Consider the following 20,093-nt stretch of genomic DNA (forward strand, 5'->3'; position numbering starts at 1 on the left):
CCCTATTGGTGATTTCAGACTTCTGGCTTTCCTGCCAGGCCTGCAACAGCCTTGGTTTCTCCAGTGGATCCCACAACCAAGGCCATCTTCATGCCCTGAGATCCTGAGAGTTACTTAGGGGACAGCAGATTCACCCACTGAATGGTAAGACACCAGTAAGACACTTCCTCTTTCCCTCGCCATCTTCAGAGCACACGTAAATGAATGTGGAATATGCTGTGATTTCTCTGTAAGGTTACAGACAACATTTATTGAATGCTTACCATGTGCTAAGCTTGATGCTAAGAGTCTGTATCTAAGGGTGCATTCAGCTGAAAGGAGCAGACAGCAAATTTCCCAATTGCTTTGAATAAAGGCTTTTAAAATTATCGCTCAAAACAAGAAAGTTGGATAGGTAACCTCAGGCTGTTCTGTAGCTCACCAATGCCTCCCCTGACAATCTCCTTCCACTCAGCCATCATCAATATGTGGGCTTCACGTCCTCAAGCTGGATGCCTCATGGCCATGGATGCTGCAGCTCCAAGCATCATAACTCTTCACAGGTGGGAAGCAGGGAAAGCAAAGACTTCATCCTCTGTATTTTTTCAGGAAGCCCCCTGCAGGCTCTCCCTTATACCTCACTGGCCATAAGTGGGTCACACAGCCATCCTCAGCTGCCAGGGCACTGGGAAAACCAGTATCTGGCAAAGAAGAAGGACATCACTGTGATTGGTTTAAACCATTCATGATTCATGCACTAAACTGGGGCACTTTGCTACCTGGACCAAAGTCAGGGCTCTGTTAGCAAAAAGGGGCACCTTTGTGGGGTAGCTACCAATGCCATGTATTTTCTCAATGAAACTCACAATAGTCCACTGTGGTGGGGCCTTTTTTAAAATTTTATTTTATTTATTTATTTGACAGAGAGAGAGAGACAGCACAAGCAGGGGGAGCGGCAGAGGGAGAAGCAGACTCCCCACCCAGCAGGGAGCCCGACATGGGCCTAGATCCCAGGACCCCAGGATCATGACCCAAGCTGAAGGCAGACACTTAACTGAGCCACCCAGGCACCCCAAGGCCTTTTTTTATTCCCATTTTACAAATGCTGAAACTGAGACTCAGAGCCATTTAGTAACTTGTCCAAGATCCCACAACTGCTAACTAGTGGGGGTTTAATTCCAGGTCTGTCTCCTGAAGTGTGCTCTTAACCACTCCAAACCACAACCCTCTTGAGGGGACCATGTCTTCTTCATCTTTGTATTTCTGCAGTGTTTTACAGCTGACAGAAACTTAATTGAATTGATTTAAGTATAAAATCATTTTGTTTTGATACCTGCTGCTTTGTAATGTGTTTTAAAACCAAGAATGCAAACTTACCAATGCTACCTTTAAAAAAACACACCTATCTCTTCTTCTGTATTGTTTTCCACTTACCCATGCTGGGTTCCTGAAGTCCTGGGAAGAATTCCAATGTAAATATCACCAATGATGGAAATTTGGGGGAAGGAGAGGAGGGTGAAAGACTAATTGAAGCCCCAAAGAGGATCAGTTCCTCATTAACTATGGAGCCATGGAAAATTCTTTGTTCCCGCCTCTTGGCTTCTTGCCTCCAGGATCTGGGTGGGTATTGCCTTTGGCTAGCTTCCTGGTCAGGTGACAGACAATTGGATTGGAGGGGTGATTCTTGGGGAACAGGGCAGAATCAGTCTGGTTCTGGGTCCTTGGGAGTGAATGCAAGAAAAAGATGGGCCTTGAGCATCTGCAGCCCAGTAGGACTAGGCTGGCCACTCCACATACACTGGCTCACTTAGCGCTCATAATGACCTACGGGATTAGGACTACTATCTTTCCCATTTTACAGCTGAGAAAGCTGGGGCTCAGAGAGGTGAAGTCTGTCCAAGGTCGCACAGTGGATCTTAAGTTAAAAACTAAAGCCTATGAACTCCTTAGGTGGAGTTCTTTCCCCAGTCAAGAGTAACTACTATCTCAGGTTCCCTGAAGAGAGTGCTAAGGGTGTGTTGGGGTCGAGGAGGTCCCTGGCACCAGGCCATATAATTCAGTCATTACCAGCAGGGGCTTTGAGTAAAAGCCAGGTTAGGACCCCAGCCTTACACTGCCTGGGGACTCCAGGCAAACGATAGTACAGCAGTTAAACCGCTGGGATCTGGGGCCTGATGGCCTGGGTTCAAACTCCTGTTCTCCCAGGTACCAATTGTGTAGCCCTTAACTCATTATGCAATTCTATCAAGAGGAATATAAAGAACCTGCTCTAAGAGCTGCTTGTAAAGATTAAATAGTGTCCTCAGCCCAGTGCCTGGCACTGAGCCAGTTCTTGTTAGGTAGTTATTTTATATCCCCCAGTGCAGATAGTGCTGTGAGGTGCCCAGTGCAAAGGCCCCTTCCTAATCCCACCCTTTCCTCTGCCCCAGCAGCTGGCTTTGTGAATGAAAGACCCAGGAAGGCCTGGACTAATCTGGGTACACAAATGAGGGGGGATGTGACTTCAGGGAACTAAAGGCAAATGGAACTCAACTTGCAAATTTGGGCATTTTCATGGTGTATGGTTGTTGGAGGCCAAGAGATGGAACCCACCTGAAGCTCCCCTCCCATGGTCCCCCTTTCACCATACAGAGAGCCAGCCTGAGGTCAGCAAGTGTACCCAGCATATCCAACAACTCTGGGAGTAACCACACTCACTGGTCACACAGATTCCCTTGGTCTGCTGGGCCTGGGCTGGGTCTGCCATAAGTCATGGCCTCAGGGAGGGAGCCCGGAGCAGTAGAGGACATGCCAAGGTCACCCGCAGGCCTGGCAGCAGGGCAGCGAGCCTTGCCCGTGTGTCTCCCCAGAGGCTGGCCACAGCCCAGGTGTCAGGTGTCTTGGGCACAGTGCCTGGGTCTGCCACACTGGGGATCTGGGTGCCTTTGCCAATTTCCCTAACCTCTGGGTTGTGGGCCCCACCTGGGGACCTGGACGGGATCCAGAGTACTTGGGCTGACTTGGCAAGATTCAATGCCTAGGCTCTGGGCCACAATGACAGGATATCCCCAGAGAGTTGGGCTGGTTGCCACATAGGGAACACTGGGGCGGACACCTGGCACTGCTGATGAGAGGCCCAAAAACACGTGGAGGAGGGAAAGTGGAGACAGCTGGGCCCTGAGAGGGTAAAGAACAGGCCAGGATTGCCACTGAAACCACAGCTACAGGCAGTGAGGGGCCCACAGATAAAGACCTGAGTTTCTCCTCTGCCTCCAGTCTGAGAACCAAGGGCAGGATCCAGTCTCCTGCCACTTTGTACTGATTTTGGTCCTGGGTAGGCAGTGTGAGCAAGTTCCCACCAGGGTTCCTGTGAGTTCCAGATATCATTTGTCTCACCCCCACTGCAGTAAGACTAGAAGGGAAGGGGCTTTCTCAGACTCCTATGACCAAGGTGATGTCCAGGAGGGCCCAACCTTGCTTGAGGACTTGACTAGCCCCTGTAGCCCAGCCCCATGCCTGGGGACACCCTCTGAGCAAAGCTAAACCAGCAGCCCCTGCTCTCTGCACACAGGTAGCAAGAATGGACCTTCAGACTGAGGGACTGACCAAGACAAGCCTGCCCTCAGGTGTCCTTGGACCAAAGCCCTTTCTCCATACCGGGGAGCAAGTCCCAGTTCCCAAATTCTTTTTTGTGTCTCAGGCTGACAAACCTGGTGGAGTACAATGATTTACAAGGCAAATAAGGGTTTTGTGTTTTACCTTCTTACAACCCACTACCAGCTGAGTCCCTGCAGGCAGACTGGTCAGGCCTGGCAAAGCTGGAGCCCCCTTTTTATTATTATTATTGTTATGTTAATCACCATACATCACATCACCAGTTTTTGATGTAGTGCTCCACAATTCATTGTCTGCATATAATACCCAGTGCTCCATGCAGAACGTGCCCTCTTCAATACCCATCACCAGGCTAACACATCCCCCCACCCCCCTCCCCTCTAGAACCCTGTTTGTTTCTCACAGTCCATAGTCTCTCATGGTTCGTCTCCCCCTCCAATTTACCCCCCTTCATTTTTCCCCTCCTGCTATCTTATTTTTTTTAAACATATAATGTATTATTTGTTTCAGAGATACAGATCTGTGATTCAACAGTCTTGCACAATTCACAGTGCTCACCATACCACATACCCTCCCCAATGTCTATCGCCCAGCCACCCCATCCCTCCCACCCCCCACCACTCCAGCAACCCTGTTTGTTTCCTGAGATTAAGAACTCCTCATATCAGTGAGGTCATATGATACATGTCTTTCTCTGATTGACTTATTTCGCTCAGCATAACACCCTCCAGTTCCATCCACCTCGTTGCAAATGGCAAGATTTCATTCCTTTTGATGGCTGCATAATATTCCATTGTATATACCACATCTTCTTTATCCATTCATCTGTCGATGGACATCTTGGCTCTTTCCACAGTTTGGCTACTGTGGACATTGTGGAGCCCCCTTCCCTTCTTGCCAGGCAGGTCCTCCTGCCTCATGGACCAAGGTGCTGATAGGCATAGCCAAAGACTAGCTGAGAGACTCGGCATTTGTGCCAGACACTGGAGTAGAGAAGGAAGCATAGAGCTAGGAGGGAACCCAACTCACTACGTGACCCTGCTGGGCCTTGAGCCCCAGTCCATATAATGGGAATGTTAATTCTGGTACATCCTATGGTGAGAATGTCACAGTTCATAGATGTTAACATACTCATTCACTCTTTCACTTTCCAGTATTCGTACCTCATTTCTTTGATCTCTTACTGCACTTGCTAGAACCTTGTTCATTTAACCAATATCTTTGGTACATGGTACCTACTAAGGTACCAGACTAGGTGCTAGGCACTGAGATGGACGGATGAGTGCTACAGACACAGCTTAGGCCTCAGGAGATTCCCAATCTAGAGGTCAACTTTATAACAACCTTTATGGACTGGGCCACCCTGTAGAGACCTTGAGATGATTCGGATGCAGCTCCTGTTCTGGAGGGATACAATTGGATGCTGCAGATAAGAATTCAGGCAAATATGGACGAGTACACAAATAGGCCACTCAGGAGTTACAAGGTCATTGGCTCCCAAGGGGTCAAGGAGGAATTTTTGGAAAAAGCAATTTTTTAAAAAAAGATTTATTCAGGATAAAGAAGATGTGGTATATATACACAATGGAATATTATGCAGCCATCAAAAGGAATGAGATCTTGCCATTTGCAACGACGTGGATGGAACTGGAGGGTGTTATGCTGAGTGAAATAAGTCAATCAGAGAAAGACATGTATCACATGACCTCACTGATATGAGGAATTCTTAATCTCAGGAAACAAACTGAGTGTTACTGGAGTGGTTGGGGGTGGGGGGGATGGGCTGGCTGGGTGATAGACATTGGGGAGGGTATGTGCTATGGTGAGCGCTGTGAATTGTGCAAGACTGTTGAATCACAGATCTGTACTTCTGAAACAAATAACGCAACATATTTTAAGAAAAAAGAAAAAGAAGAAGATAACAGGAGAGGAAGAAAAGGGGAGTATGTCGGAGGGGGAGACGAACCATGAGAGATGATGGACTCTGAAAAACAAACTGAGGGTTCTAGAGGGGAGGGGGGGAGGGGGATGGGTTATCCTGGTGATGGGTATTGAGGAGGGCACGTTCTGCATGGAGCACTGGGTGTTATGAACAAACAATGAATCATGGAACACTGCACCAAAAACTAATGATGTAATATATGGTGATTAACATAACAATAAAAAAATTTAAAAAAAAGATTTATTCATTTATTTTAGAGAGAGAAAGAAAGAGCATAAGCAGGAGGGGCAGAGGGTGAGGGAGAGAGAATCTCAAGCAGACTCCACGTTGAGCACGGAGCCCAACATGGGGCTTGATCTCATGACCCTGCAATCACCACCTGAGCCAAAACCAAGAGTCTGACGCACCACCCAGGCGCCCCCTAGAGAAGCCAATTGAACAGTGAGGAGGGTTTTAGACAGATAAAGATAAGCGAACTAGTCTCCCAGAACAGGTAACAGCATGGGCAAATGCAGGGAGGGAAAAATTCTTGGAGCAAGGATGGAGAAGGTAAGTCAAAGTGATGTAAGTTTAAGGTGTTGAGGGGGCAGGAGCACAAGATAAGGTTGGCAAGCTGAGGGGTTGATCTTAATGGGGGAAGACCATAGGAAGCCATGGAAGGCACTTGAACAGGAGAGTAGTAGCATGGCTGCTTTAGGAAGAGAAATCTGGTAGAAGTAGCAAGAGAAGGCCGGCCAGGAAGGAGCAGACACCCTCACATGATATGCTCCCCACTTCCTGAGGTCTGGGGTGTCTCTGCCCACCACTGAGAGAGAGAGAGGACCACTTCCTCTCCTCAGCCTGGCCGGGGAGATAAAATGGCAAGGACAGGAAGTTGCCTTAAGGAGCTGAGGAGTGAGCAGCCTGGTCCAGAGCCCCCACCCCCACCCTGTACCGGGTGTTCCTGTAGAGGTAAATGCAAGGGGAAGTGGGCGAGGCCCCTCAGGCCAAAATGCAATGCTCTAGGTGTCCTGGGCGCCTGCTCTGTCCTGTTGCTGACAGGTCTGCCCTTGCTGAGCCCTCAAAGACCAGGTATGCTTCCGTCCCCGAAAAGGTTCTGGTGTTTCCTGCCTCACTTCTGTCATTCAAACACCCTTCCTGACACCTCCTGGGAACCAAGGTGAGTCAGACCAGATGCCTGCCCTCAAGGGTATCAACGTACAGTGAGGGCAGCGGGGCAGACAATAGACACCAGGGTGCTGGGAGCTTGATGGGGTCATTCAGGCTACCAGAGCCCTGTTGGCCTCAGGGATGAGAAGTGGCTTCCAGGCCTTAAGGACTAATAGGGATGAGCACTAAAAGATGGAGGGGTGTTCCAAGCACAGGGGACAATGTAAGCAAAGATTCAGAGGCAAGGAACTTCCTATTGTGTGCAGTGAACTAGATGTGGCCCCATGTGGCAACCAAGGGAGGTAGGAAGTAGTGAGGATGAATGGTGGTCTGAGGAATCTGGACACCCTCTGAAGGGCAGGGCTGAAGGAGGCTGAGAGGGTGGAGGTCCCCATCTTAGAGAACAGGGAAAGGCTGAGGGCACAGGTTATACAAGTGGCTCCAGGCCAGGTGGGGCCCCGGGGCCCAGGAGGACTGGCGGGGGTGCATCAGGGGCTTAGATGGGGTCCCCAAGCCCAAAAGAGCAAATAAAAGAACTTCGGGTCAGAGGGAAGGTAGCAGACAGGAGCATCTCCCAGTCTGAACAGTTGGGAGCCAGTCTTCCCTGCCCCTCCAGAGGGGGGCTGTCCAAGTAGATGGGGGTAGGAGGTTAAGACAGAGGACTTAGAATCAATGCTCACTGAGGACATTAGGAGAAGGAAGGGAAAAATGAAGGGGGGAAATTGGAGGGGGAGACGAACCATGAGAGACTATGGACTCTGAGAAACAAAGTGAGGCTTTTAGAGGGGAGGGGGGTGGGGGGATGGGTTAGCCTGGTGATGGGTATTAAAGAGGGCACGTTCTGCGTGGAGCACTGGGTGCTATGCACAAACAATGAATCATGGAACACTACATCAAAAAAACTAATGATGTACTGTATGGTGACTAACATAACATAATAAAATTAAATTAAGTTAAAAAAAAAAGAATCAATGCTCAGCAGCAGCAGGGTCTCAGAGAGCTGGAACAACTACCCACTGGGCCTGGATGACCCTGGTGAACAGGAAGTGAGGTTCCCAGGTCTCTAGGGCTGTTTGCATTTTGAGTCAAACCCATTTACAAACCCAAGTGGGGCAGTGGCAGGGTAACCCCAGACTCTCTGTCTCCTCTAAGGTCTGCGCTGTCTCAGGCTCCTTCCAGACCCAGCACTGATGTGATAGACAGGGACACTGAGGCCCAGGCACCTCCCAGACCTCACAGCAAAGGCTACTTCGCACAGGCTGTTTCCCTCCCCTGTTCCTTCAGATTTCAGCAGAAGTGTCACTTCCTCTAGATCTCCCCTGAGCTCCCTGACTGGGAGCACCCCCTCCTTACCATGTTCTCAAGACTCCAATGGCCACTCCGCCGTCTGTTTCTATGTGTGGTTCTTTGGAATTAATGACTGAGGGAGTGAGCTCAGGGAGAACAGGGACCATCTATCCAGGGCCTGGCACTATCTCTGACACATGCTGGTTCCTTGATAAATATTTTAGAAGGGAGGGAGGGAAAGGGAAAAGGAGGGTGGATCTCTGGCCTCATTCAGAGGCAGTCAAAACTGTGCAGGGAGGAGAGTAAATACACAAGGCTGGGGTAGCCAAGAAAATGAATTTCCAAAGTAGGGAGAGATTTTAGGGAGAGGAGATAGAAGAACAGTCTAGGCCAGGGGAATAGCATGAATGAACAGGTGGAACTGGAATATGCAAGGCCAGTTTGGGGAATTTTGAGGCAACCAGTTTACCGGGTTTATGCCAACTGGTAAAGGTCTGTGATTGCTGAGTTGAAGAGTTTGGACCTTACCCTTCAGGTAATACAGAGCTTAAAAAAAAAAAAAAAAAAGGTTCATGAGCAGTGGGATGAAATAATGAAACCACCAGTTCAGTCAGGCAATCTTTATGCAGAGGTAAGTCTGGAGGCAGGGAGGCCAGGGAGGAGGCTCGAGAGAGAGAAGGTGGGGCTTGAGTTCCGGCAGTGATAAGAAGGCAGGAGGCAGGGAGGATGGCGCAGGCAGAACACCCTTCTCCACTGGTCAAAGCCCCACTCACTTTGTGCTTTGGGAGAGGCTGGTGGGCTGTTGAAAAGCCTGGCTCTGGAGTTAGAGTAGCCTGGGTTTGAATCCCAGCTGAGAGCCCCTGGGAAAGTCACCTAGGTTCTCAGAGCCTCTCTATCTATGAAATGAGAACAGAGTTGGCAGCATAATTTTAGGACCCAGTGCAAGATGAAAATGTGGAGCCCCTGTCTAAAAAAGAGGAGGGAAAAACGTGCCATCGAAGGTACTAAAATATAAAGCTTTTCCTTTCTTCGGCAATCTCTGCTTTACTGGCCACAATGGGGTTTTTTATTTGCTATTTACTCTTCTAAGTAAAGACAAAGGCAAAATTTAAATTATTAGCCTGAATCATATCATTCATCTTCATTTTGTGCAATGCCAGTTTTAAGTGCAAAATTAAGAGCATTTCACTCACACGTTCAATCACTAAAATGACACCAATTGTATTTCATAGCCTGTGTGTGCTTATGTGGGCCCAGCACACTTCCATTGCGCAACTCTGTTGTGCATGCATACATATTTAGTTTGGACCAGAACAGTGGGAATACTGCATAACACTTACTCACTGCTTTTATGTCACTTGTTTCACATCCTAGCCCTTGGGCTTACGCATGAATAAGGATGTACTGAAAGAAAAGGGAACTCTGGGTTGCCCTTTCTTTCCCTTTTCTTCTAAGGACATCCTTTCTAATATAAGTGGTTGGTGAATGCTGGGAAATAACATGAGTAAGAAAGTGTTTCTTAGGACACTACTGCCTTCTTTTGGCTTTTGAAGCAACCCCTGGTTCAAAGGGAAAGTATGGCCTCTCAGGGTGGTCAGCACTCTCACTTACTCAGTAATAGATATAACACACTTACTTTATATTTGGTTTGAGTCTCACTGAACTCCCATGAGTCCACCAGAATTCTGAGCTCATGAAGCATCACAGACTCTGTATTTGAATGGGACAGCATATTCGGCACATCCTCTCTGCTCACACACATGCCCTGCCGACTTCACTTACAAAGCAGAAGTTCAGAGATAAAATTATTAAGAATTTCAAGACAATGATAGCAGAGCATTAACCAAGCATCAGGCCCTGTGTGACCACACAGTTTGTATGCCCACACAGCTGGCCCTGCCTGGGGATAATAATTGTGTAGTACTTATTCCAGCGTTGCTGTGAGGATTAAATTCAAAGCTGGGCCTATCTGACTCTAGTCACAGCCCTTTGGCTGCAAAAGACAAAACCTGCTCAAACTGTGACAAATAAAGGTAGATCTACACAAAGAGCGCACAACTGTACCTTGTGGAATCTTCGGCAGCCAAGGGCAGAAGTACGGTAGAAGCTCTGAGGAACTCGGATGCCATTAAGCAGTTTCTGTCTCTGCCTCTCTCTCCTCTCTGACACTACATGGTATCTTGACTCAATTTCTTGCTTCATGTAGACTTGGTTTTCCCCTCTGCTTTCCCACTGCTGTACTTCAGATGATGTTAACTCTGGCCCTCTTAACTCTAGTCCAAGTACCTATGGTCTTCTGGATATAATCTTCGGCTCAACGCTTAAACTCTCAAGAGGGAGTTTGACTGGCTCAGTTCACCTGCCTAAGGCTGAGCTACTCCTGGCCCAGGGCCCTCCCCTGGCCACTCAGCTGGGGAGGGGGACTACATGAGCAGTTCAGGCTGCCTCCCAGGTATCCTCCGTCAACCCCAAACACACAGCTGCCCTTAGACACCTCCACCTGGAGTCCCCCAGGCCCCTCACACTCCACTTGGCCCCAAATGCAGCCCCTGACTCCTCTTCCCACATCAATCGGCTAAACCCCTCACCCACCCAGCTACTGAAGCCAGAAACTTGGGGGTTAGCTGTGACTCCTAACTATCTCTCACTACTAAATTACTAGATCCTGTCCATCACAGCCCTCTCTGCCTTGGTTCACACTGTCTCATTTTTTGTCAGGAAGATTGCAGGGTCCCTTCAGCCTCTGCTCCTCACTTCAAAAGCTTCAGGGGGAAGCTCCAACTCTTATTGTTTAAAAAGCCTTCAGTACAACGAACTGGGGGTTGCTGGAGTGGTGGGGGGTGGGAGGGATGGGGTGGCTGGGTGATAGACATTGGGGAGGGTATGTGCTATGGTGAGCGCTGTGAATTGTGCAAGACTGTGGAATCACAGATCTGTACTTCTGAAACAAATAATGCAATATATGTTAAGAAAAAAAAGAAGATAGCAGGAGGGGAAGAATGAAGGGGGGTAAATTGGAGGGGGAGACGGACCATGAGAGACAATGGACTCTGAAAAACAAACTGAGGGTTCTAGAGGGGAGGGAGGTGGGGGGATGGGTTAGCCTGATGATGGGTATTAAAGAGGGCACGTTCTGCGTGGAGCACTGGGTGTTATGCCCAAACAATGAATCATGGAACACTACATCAAAAACTAATGATGTAATGTATGGTGATTAACATAACAATGAAAAATTTTAAAAAATAAAAATTAAAAAAAAGCCTTCAGTACAAAATCCAGGGCATTATATAGACAATGAAGGTTCTCAGTGTCAAAGCCCAGTCTCTCTGACTTACATTCCTGATCCTGGTGTTCATGCTCCTTATGATCCAGCCATGCTGAGGTACTGAATCACTGTCTCTGGCACACAGTTGAGGTTTCCCACCTTCAACACAGGCTGTTTTTTCTGACTGCAACACCCTCTTCTTCACATGTCTAAATCTTTCTAAGACCTACCTTCCCCCATGCTCCTCCACCTTGGCCCCCTCAGGTGAGGTGAGGCAGGCATGCCTACCGCCAGACAGGCTGTTAAGTTCTGTCTCTCTGTCCTGTGAGGGAGTTAGAAAGAGCTAGGACCAGAGGCCAGGACTGAAGTTCTCAGTACATGGCAGCTGGGAGGTGGGGAGGATAGACCTGCCCTTTGGACAGCATGCCTGTGACCACGTCACTTTGGCCACTAGCTGTTTGTCCGAGTGCAGATAAAGCCCAACCCCACTGAGTGTCTCTATGCCCAAGGAGGCATAGTGAGGATGAGACAGAGGAGGAGGATCACAGTTCTGTCCTGACAGGAAGAGGTCAGGAGCTGGGGGTACACATGGTCTGGGGAGGGGTCAGCAACCAGGGGCCAGGCTGGACGCTGGGGCTTGTGTGTGCAGTTGCAGTATCTGGGAAGGCTTTGTGGCTGCAGAGGCACTATAGGGTTTAGGGTTTGAACAGCTGACTGGGTGGGCTCAATCCTGGAATCTATGACCTTGTGCGGCCAAGGTGGACCCCAGAGGGGGAAGACAGCAGATTCCAGCTTGGTGGGAGGTACGACGGCCCATGGGATGAGACTGGCTGGGTCTTAAGCTGAAAAGGGTGCCTGAAGTAGATTGCTCTCTCTGCTCCTCTTTTTGGTGGGGTGAGTGGTTTCTGCCTTCCCACAGCTTGCTTCCCTGACCTGCAGCCCTTTCTCTTGTCTCCCCTAGAGCGGCTGGAACTCAGAAAGCACAGCGCTGGAATGGGGGTTCCTCCGTCCCTCCCCATCCCCAGCTCAGGATCACTCTCCCTGGGGGCCCTGGCCAGAGGCCTCCACCCCACCCCCTCAGGCCTCTGGGGATCCCCACGCCCACCTCGGAAGTTACATTTCCTGTTGGGGTGAGGGTGTGAGTCCAAGGGAACAAGACTGGTTTTCTTTCTCTTATACCGGTTCATTGTCAGAGGTTCGGTTACGTGAGGAATAACCGTGCACTGCTGAAAATCTGGAAGGGATACAGAAAGCACAAACTTCAAAAGAAGAAAACATCAAGTAATCTCCTCCGTAGTAGATGCGCTTATTCACAGGCTTTCGGGTTCTGTCTAGATCCAGGGTCACCCTTTGCATAATGCAAATTCGGGGGTAGGAAGCCCTTCCACGGACACCTCTATTTTTGCCACCTCTCTGAACCCAGGAAGGCTCAAAAGAAGGCAGCTCACAGACCCGGGTCCGCAGCCTGCCGCAGCTCTCGCCCCCTAGGGGCGCCCGGAGCTCTGCGGACAGGGGCCGAGACCCCTCCCGGCCACGCTCGGCCCTCCCCTCGCAGGCTGCCTCAGTTCCCTCTTCCGCAGAATGGGCGGGCAGCTCAGCCTCCGGGTCCCCGGGTGCTGCGGGGGCGGGGCGGCTGCCGGCTCGCTAGGGCTGCCGGAAGGGGTGTGAATGCGGGGGCGGGCTCCGCGCCGCCCCGCCCCGGGGAGGGAGCCCAGGGCGCCGCATCCTGGCGCTGGCCTCCGACGCCGCTGCGGCCACTGCCGTCGGGGAAGGTCCCAGCGCTGACATGACCTCGCGCGGCGCTCGCCCGGGCCCAAGCTCCCGGCGTCCCGCGCAGTAGCCCCGCGAAGAGGCGGACTCGACGGTGCCGACCGCGCAGAAAATCAGGCGGGCGGCATGGAGGCGGCGCACCTGCTCCCGGCCGCCGACGTGCTGAACCGCTTCTCGGTGAGGGTCGAGAGCGGCCTGAGGCCGGAGCAGGTGTCTGGCGCGCGGGAGCGCTACGGCCCCAACGGTGAGAGCGCGGGCCTGGCCGGGGAATCTAGGGGCCGCACGCGCCGCAGTCTCCGTTTACTCCCCTATGCCGAAACCGGGGAGCGGTCCTCCCCCTTTCCAGCCCTCGGTCCCCGCGGGCGGGCAGGAAGCGAGAGCTCCGGAAACTTCTGCAGATGCTCTTAGGGCGCTCGGACGGGCTGCGCGGCCACCTTCGCGGGGGGTTGGGCGGGTTCCGGGTTTAGAGACCTGACGCCTGGCTCCCCCTCCCAGCTCCCCTTCCCCCAGGCCCAGGGACCTGTGCGGTCCTTCTGGGCTTCCCACATACACCCCCGACCCTAGCCACTCCCATAAGCTTGAATCCACCACTATCCACTGTCAGCGCTGGGTCATGGCCCCGCACTGCAACCTGCCGGCATCATGCAAACGCACACGCTGAGATCAGCTGGCTAGGGACCAGTCAGGGACTCTGAGACCCAGCCTGCCAGCTGGCCCTGAGGGTCTCCCCGAGGGCACAGTAAAACACCCAGAAGGTGCAGTTTGTCAGTTGGCAGCCTTGGTGCCCCCGCCCCCACCCCCACCCCCAGGTCTTCCTCTTTCTGCAACCCAAGGAGGCGGATGTGGCTGGCGGGAGTCGGTGGGGGCTTTGAACTGCTGAGGCAGGAGACCCACTTTTGGGGGGCGGGGGCAGACTCAAGGCCTCACTCAGAGAGTTGCTAGGGAAGGCCTTTTCCTCTTGACCTGGAGCAGCACCTGACCATCTCTGGGCAGGGAGGGAGCCTTCCTGCTACTGCTGTTTGGGTGGAAATGGCATCATTTCTTCCTGGTCTTCAAAGAGTTTGGGATTCTCCATCTGCCAAAAGACACAAGTACCAAGTACTATATGGATGTGGCCCCGAGCACATTTGGAGGCCCTGTAAACGTGGAAGATGTAGAGGTCCCCTCCTCAAGTCACTTGCCACCCTCTTCATCCACCCCCAGGGCACTGGGCACAATGTTAGGGATCCAGATGGAAATGTCCCCTCCACCCCCAAAGTGCAGCCTGGACGCACTTTGTTTTAGGACTTGGGGCCTCACCCTTTCAGGAATCCCAACCAGCCAGAGGGGAAAGTGCTCTGGCCATGAGCTCAGGGATGGCTTGAAAATTACCAAGAGCTGTCAGAAAAGGAGCTTTGGGTTTTGTATTGGCTTATGAAAACCACCTCTTATATAAATATTATCTTTCTGGAGCAGAAATCCTTTTCCAAAAAAATTAGTTGCTATATTTAGTTGAGCTGTGGGAGGAACTAGAGAGATAAATATTATTTAATATCCTCCATTAGTGACTTGGCAGGGAGGGTGTCATTGCTACAAGAGGGCAAGGCAGCAGGACCTGTCCCCCAACCCTGGGGTGGGGCTGGGGATCAAGGCAGCAGGTCTGGGGTTCCACAGCCTCTTCTGTGCTGCTGTGGCCTCCAACTTGGGAGTCCTGAATCCCAAGGAAAACTGGAGACCCAGCCCTTGGTTCTGCCTCCAGAGGCCCTGTGTGGCCCTGGGCAACATCCCACTTCTTTCTGGTTCCCCTTTGTTTGTTGATCCAGCAGAGGGGCTGCCTGAGAAGGAGGGAGCCCCTAGTTCTCCCCCATGTTGTTTTGTGTAGGTAAGGGGATCTAAGGGTGAGTGGGCCACTGAGCATCTGTGTGAGGTGATGGATAAGGATGTTGGTGTGGTGTATAGGTCCCCAAAGAGGTGGATGTGCAGTGGTAGGTAGGTAGGTTGGGGGGGCATTGATTGGCTCCCCTAGTTTCCTTGTGCTTTGATAGTAGCAATAATAAAAGCTAATGATCAGGCGCCTGAGTGGCTCAGTCGTTAAGTGTCTGCCTCCGGCTCAGGTCATGGTCCCAGGGTCCTGGGAGTGAGCCCCATGTCGGGGACCCTGCTCGGCGGGAAGCCTGCTCTCCCTCTCCCACTCCTGCTGCTTGTGTTCCCTCTCTCACTGTCTCTCTCTCTGTCAAATAAAATCTTAAAAAAAAAAAAAAAGCTAATGTTCACTGAGCACTTACTATGTGCCAGGCACTGTTCTTAGCAAATTTCATCTCTTATTTATTCCCCAAAACAACTCTATGAAAACAACTGTAGTCATTCCCATTTTACAGAGGAGGTAACTGAGTCACCAGCATGTTAGACAGCTTGCCCAAGGTTACACAGTACTTGGTAGAGCTGGTGCTGGGTACCTGTCCCTCTCCAGCCTCACTTTTCCTGTCTGTACGAGGGAGTCACTGGTTCCACAGGCCCTGGTGGCTGTGCTAGGAGGTGGGTCAGCGAGGCAGTAGCTATCCCAGCCATGCTGCCAACCCCACAGGGCCCCAGAGAGCCTTCAGATCACTGATTGGCCTCTTCCTCGGGAACCATTTCAGGGCTCTGGAAGTCCTCAGGTGAGGAGCGGAGAGCCAGCTTCCCCTTCCTGCATCATGCTCTCACTCTGACCAGCCCCAGCTGAGGAGGAGGCATGGCTGAACTGCAATATCTACAGGCACTAGGGAGGTCTTTCCCTCTTGGGTGACCTGGAGTGGTATATGCATCTCTGGGGTAGGGCTGACAGAGTTTTGAACCTTAGCTCTGCCCCCTTCATAGCTGTGTAATCCTAAATAAGCCACTTCTCCTCTCTGTGCCTTGATTTCTTCATCATAAGTGAAGCTACAATAGGACCCATGTCATATGGTTGCATATAAGTGTTTGTGCCACCAAACCATCCCTCCTTGTAGCAGACAAGTCTGGTCCAGGCTCCAGGCCATCTGGGTGGTGGGGTGGGCCCAACCTACAGGTGGAGGGAAACACCCCAGGGACTAGTGTCCTCCCCCACCCCAGGAGTCTATGCACCTGCAAGGTTGTTAGTGCTGGAAACCACAAAAAAGTCATTTGCTTAAGTCCTGAAGTTTGCAAATTCTGCTGGTGGATGGAGGAAGGGAGGCTGTAAAGCAGGGACTGGGGATCCTGCCCTCCCACCTTTTGTTCCTCCTCCCTCCTCAGAGCTGGGGGATGGGGGCTCAGCAGTGCTGTCAGTGAGTATGCCAGCTGGGGGTCCCCCATACACACAGAACCCAGCCTATCTCAACCCCAGTGAATAGACAGGTGTCCTCTGAAACCCCAACAGGGCAGTGAGTGGGAGGCTTCTGGCCCAGCACCTCTTTTTTTTTTCTTCAGCTGTTTTTGGCTTTATTTAATTATTTGTTTTTGTGCAAGGTAGTTCTTTTTTTGTTTTTTTTAATTTTTTATTGTTATGTTTATCACCATATATTCCATCATTAGTTTTTGATGTAGTGTTCCATGATTCATTGTTTGGGCATAACACCCAGTGCTCCACGCAGAACGTGCCCTCTTTAATACCCATCACCAGGCTAACCCATCCCCACATCCCCCTCCCCTCTAGAACCCTCAGTTTGTTTTTCAGAGTCCATCATCTCTCATGGTTCGTCTCCCCCTCTGATTTACTCCCCTTCATTCTTCCCCTCCTGCTATCTTCTTCTTTTTTTTTTTCTTAACATATATTGCATTATTTGTTTCAGAGGTACGGATCTGTGATTCAACAGTCTTGCACAATTCACAGTGCTCACCATAGCACATACCCTCCCCAATGTCTATCACCCAGCCACCACATCCCTCCCACCCCCCCACCACTCCAGCAACACTCAGTTTGTTTCCTGAGATTCAGAATTCCTCATATCAGTGAGGTCATATGATACATGTCTTTCTCTGATTGACTTATTTCACTCAGCATAACACCCTCCAGTTCCATCCATGTCATAGCAAATGGCAAGATCTCATTTCTTTTGATGGCTGCATAATATTCCATTGTGTATATATACCACCCCTTCTTTATCCATTCATCTGTCGATGGACATCTTAACTCTTTCCACAGTTTGGCTATTGTGGACACTGCTGCTATAAACATCGGGTGCATGTACCACTTCGGATCCCGACATTTGTATACTTGTGGTAAATACCCAGTAGTGCAATTGCTGGATCATATGGTAGCTCTAATTTCAACTGTTTGAGGAAGCTCCATACTGTTTTCCAGAGTGGTTGCACCAGCTTGCATTCCCACCAACAGCGTAGGGGGGTTCCCCTTTCTCCGCATCCCCACCAACAGCTGTCGTTTCCTGACTTGTTAATTTTAGCCATTCTGACTGGTGTGAGGTGGTATCTCATTGAGGTTTTGATTTGGATTTCCCTGATGCTGAGCGATGTTGAGCACTTTTTCATGTGTCTGTTGACCATTTGATTGTATCTTTGGAAAAAGGTCTGTTCATGTCTCTGCCCATTTCTTGATTGGATTATTTGTTCTCTGGGTGTTGACTTTGATAAGTTCTTTATGGATTTTGGATACTAACCTTTATCTGATAGTCATTTGCAAATATCTTCTCCCATTGTGTCGGTTGTCTTTTGGTTTTGTGGACTGTTTCTTTTGCTGTGCAAAAGCTTTTTATCTTGATGAAATCCCAAGAGTTCATTTTTGCCCTGGCTTTCCTTACCTTTGGCGATGTTTCTAGGAAGAAGTTGCTGCGGCTGAGGTCAAAGAGGTTGCTGCCTGTGTTCTCCTTTAGGATTTGTATGGACTCCTGTCTCATATTTAGGTCTTTCAACCATTTGGAGTCTATTTTTGTGTGTGGTGTAAGGAAATGGTCCAGTTTCATTCTTCTGCATGTGGCTGTCCAATTTTCCCAACACATTTGTTGAAGAGACTGTCTTTTTGCCATTGGACATTCTTTCCTGCTTTGTCAAAGATGAGTTGACCAGAGAGTTGAGGGTCCATTTCTGGGCTCTCTCTTCTGGTCCATTGATCTATGTGTCTGTTTTTGTGCCAGTACCATACTGTCTTGATGATGACAGCTTTGTAATAGAGCTGGAAGTCCAGAATTGTGATGCCGCCGGCTTTGCTTTTCCTTTTCAACGTTCCTCTGGCTATTCGGGGTCTCTTCTGGTTCCATACAAATTTTAGGATTATTTGTTCCATTTCTTTGAAAAAAGTGGATGGTATTTTGATGGGGATTGCACTGAATGTGTAGATTGCTCTAGGTAGCACTGACATCGTCACAATGTTTGTTCTTCCAATCCATGAGCATGGAACGTTTTTCCATTTCTTTGTGTCTTCCTCAATTTCTTTCATGAGTATTTTATAGTTTTCTGAGTACAGATCCTTTGCCTCTTTGGTTAGAGTTATTCCTAGGTATCTTATGGTTTTGGGTGCAATTGTAAATGGGATCGACTCCTTGATTTGTCTCTCTTCTGTCTTGTTGTTGGTGTATAGGAATGCCACTGATTTCTGTGCATTGATTTTATAGCCTGCTACTTGACTGAATTCCTGTATGAGTTCTAGCAGTTTTGGGGTGGAGTCTTTTGGGTTTTCCACATAAAGTATCATATCATCTGCAAAGAGTGAGAGTTTGACTTCCTCCTTGCCGATTTGGATGCCTTTGATTTCTTTTTGTTGTCTGATTGTTGTGGCTAGGACTTCTAATACTATGTTGAATAGCAGTGGTGAGAGTGGACATCCCTGCCGCTTTCCTGACCTTAGGGGGAAAGCTCTTAGCTTTTCCCCATTGAGAATGATACTCTCTGTAGGTTTTTCATAGATGGCTTTTATGATATTGAGGTGTGTACCCTCTATCCCTATACTCTGAAGAGTTTTGATCAAGAAAGGATGCTGTACTTTGTCAAATGCTTTTTCTGCATCTGTTGAGAGGATCATATGATTCTTGTTCTTTCTTTTGTTAATGTATTGTATCACGATGATTGATTTGCAGATGTTGAACCAGCCTTGCAGCCCAGGGATAAATCCCACTTGGTCGTGGTGAATAATCCTTTTAATGTACTGTTGGATCCTATTGGCTAGTATTTTGGTGAGAATTTTTGCATCCATGTTCATCAAGGATATTGGTGTGTAATTCTCCTTTTTGATGGGGTCTTTGTCTGGTTTGGGGATCAAGGTAATGGTGGCCTCAGAAAATAAGTTTGGAAGTTTTCCTTCCATTTCTATTTTTTGGAACAGTTTCAGAAGAATAGGTATTATTCTTTAAAATTTGGTAGAATTCCGCTGGGAAGCCATCTGGCCCTGGGCTTTGGTTTGTTGGGAGATTTTTGATGACTGCTTCAATTTCCTTAGTGGTTATAGGTCTGTTCAAGTTTTCTATTTCTTCCTGATAAATTTTAGTAGTTGATAAACTTCTAGGAATGCATCCATTTCTTCCAGGTTATCTAATTTGCTGGCATAAAGTTGCTCATAACGTGTTCTTATAATTGTTTGTATTTCTTTGGTGTTGGTTGTGATCTCTCCTCTTTCATTCATGATTTTGTTGATTTAGGTCATTTCTCTTTTCTTTTTGATCAGTCTGGCCAGGGGTTTATCAATCTTGTTAATTCTTTCAAAGAACCAGCTCCTAGTTTCGTTGATCTGTTCTACTGTTCTTTTGGTTTCTACTTCATTGATTTCTACTCTGATCTTTATTATTTCTCTTCTCCTGCTGGGTTTAGGCTTTACTTGCTGTTTTTTCTCTAACTCCTTTAGGTGTAGGGTTAGATTGTGTATTTGAGACCTTTCTTGTTTCTTGAGAAAGTCTTGTATTACTATATACTTTCCTCTCAGGACTGCCTTGCTGTATCCCAAAGATTTTGAACAGTTGTGTTTTCATTTTCATTGGTTTCCATGAATTTTTTTAATTCTTCTTTAATTTCCTGGTTGACCCATTCATTCTTTAATAGGATGCTCTTTAGGCCCCATGTATTTGAGTTCTTTCCGACTTTCCTCTTGTGATTGAGTTCTAGTTTCAAAGCATTGTGGTCTGAAAATATGCAGGGAATGATCCCAATCCTTTGGTACCGGTTGAGAACTGATTTGTGACCTAGGAT

General features: G+C 49.1%; 1 protein-coding gene across 10 annotated transcripts in view; it reads left to right on the top strand.

Annotated features, from left to right (window-relative positions):
- Window positions 1-12,915: 12,915 nt before the first annotated feature.
- The window catches only part of ATP2A3 (ATPase sarcoplasmic/endoplasmic reticulum Ca2+ transporting 3), a 49,687-nt gene continuing 42,509 nt past the window's right edge, over window positions 12,916-20,093 (top strand). For 7 of the 10 annotated variants that reach the window (XM_025851335.2, XM_073890219.1, XM_073890221.1 and 4 more), the window contains exon 1: window positions 12,917-13,230. In XM_025851335.2, the coding sequence (XP_025707120.1) occupies window positions 13,113-13,230 (118 nt within the window). In that variant the 5' untranslated portion in view covers window positions 12,917-13,112. Of the gene's footprint in view, window positions 13,231-20,093 lie in introns of all 10 variants that reach the window. The other 3 variants (XM_073890216.1, XM_025851341.2, XM_073890220.1) reach the window with 2 other exon arrangements.

This window comes from Callorhinus ursinus, unplaced genomic scaffold, assembly GCF_003265705.2.
Source record: "Callorhinus ursinus isolate GAN/ISIS: 27379988/994484 unplaced genomic scaffold, GSC_fseal_2.0 scaffold133, whole genome shotgun sequence".
NCBI lineage: Eukaryota > Metazoa > Chordata > Mammalia > Carnivora > Otariidae > Callorhinus > Callorhinus ursinus.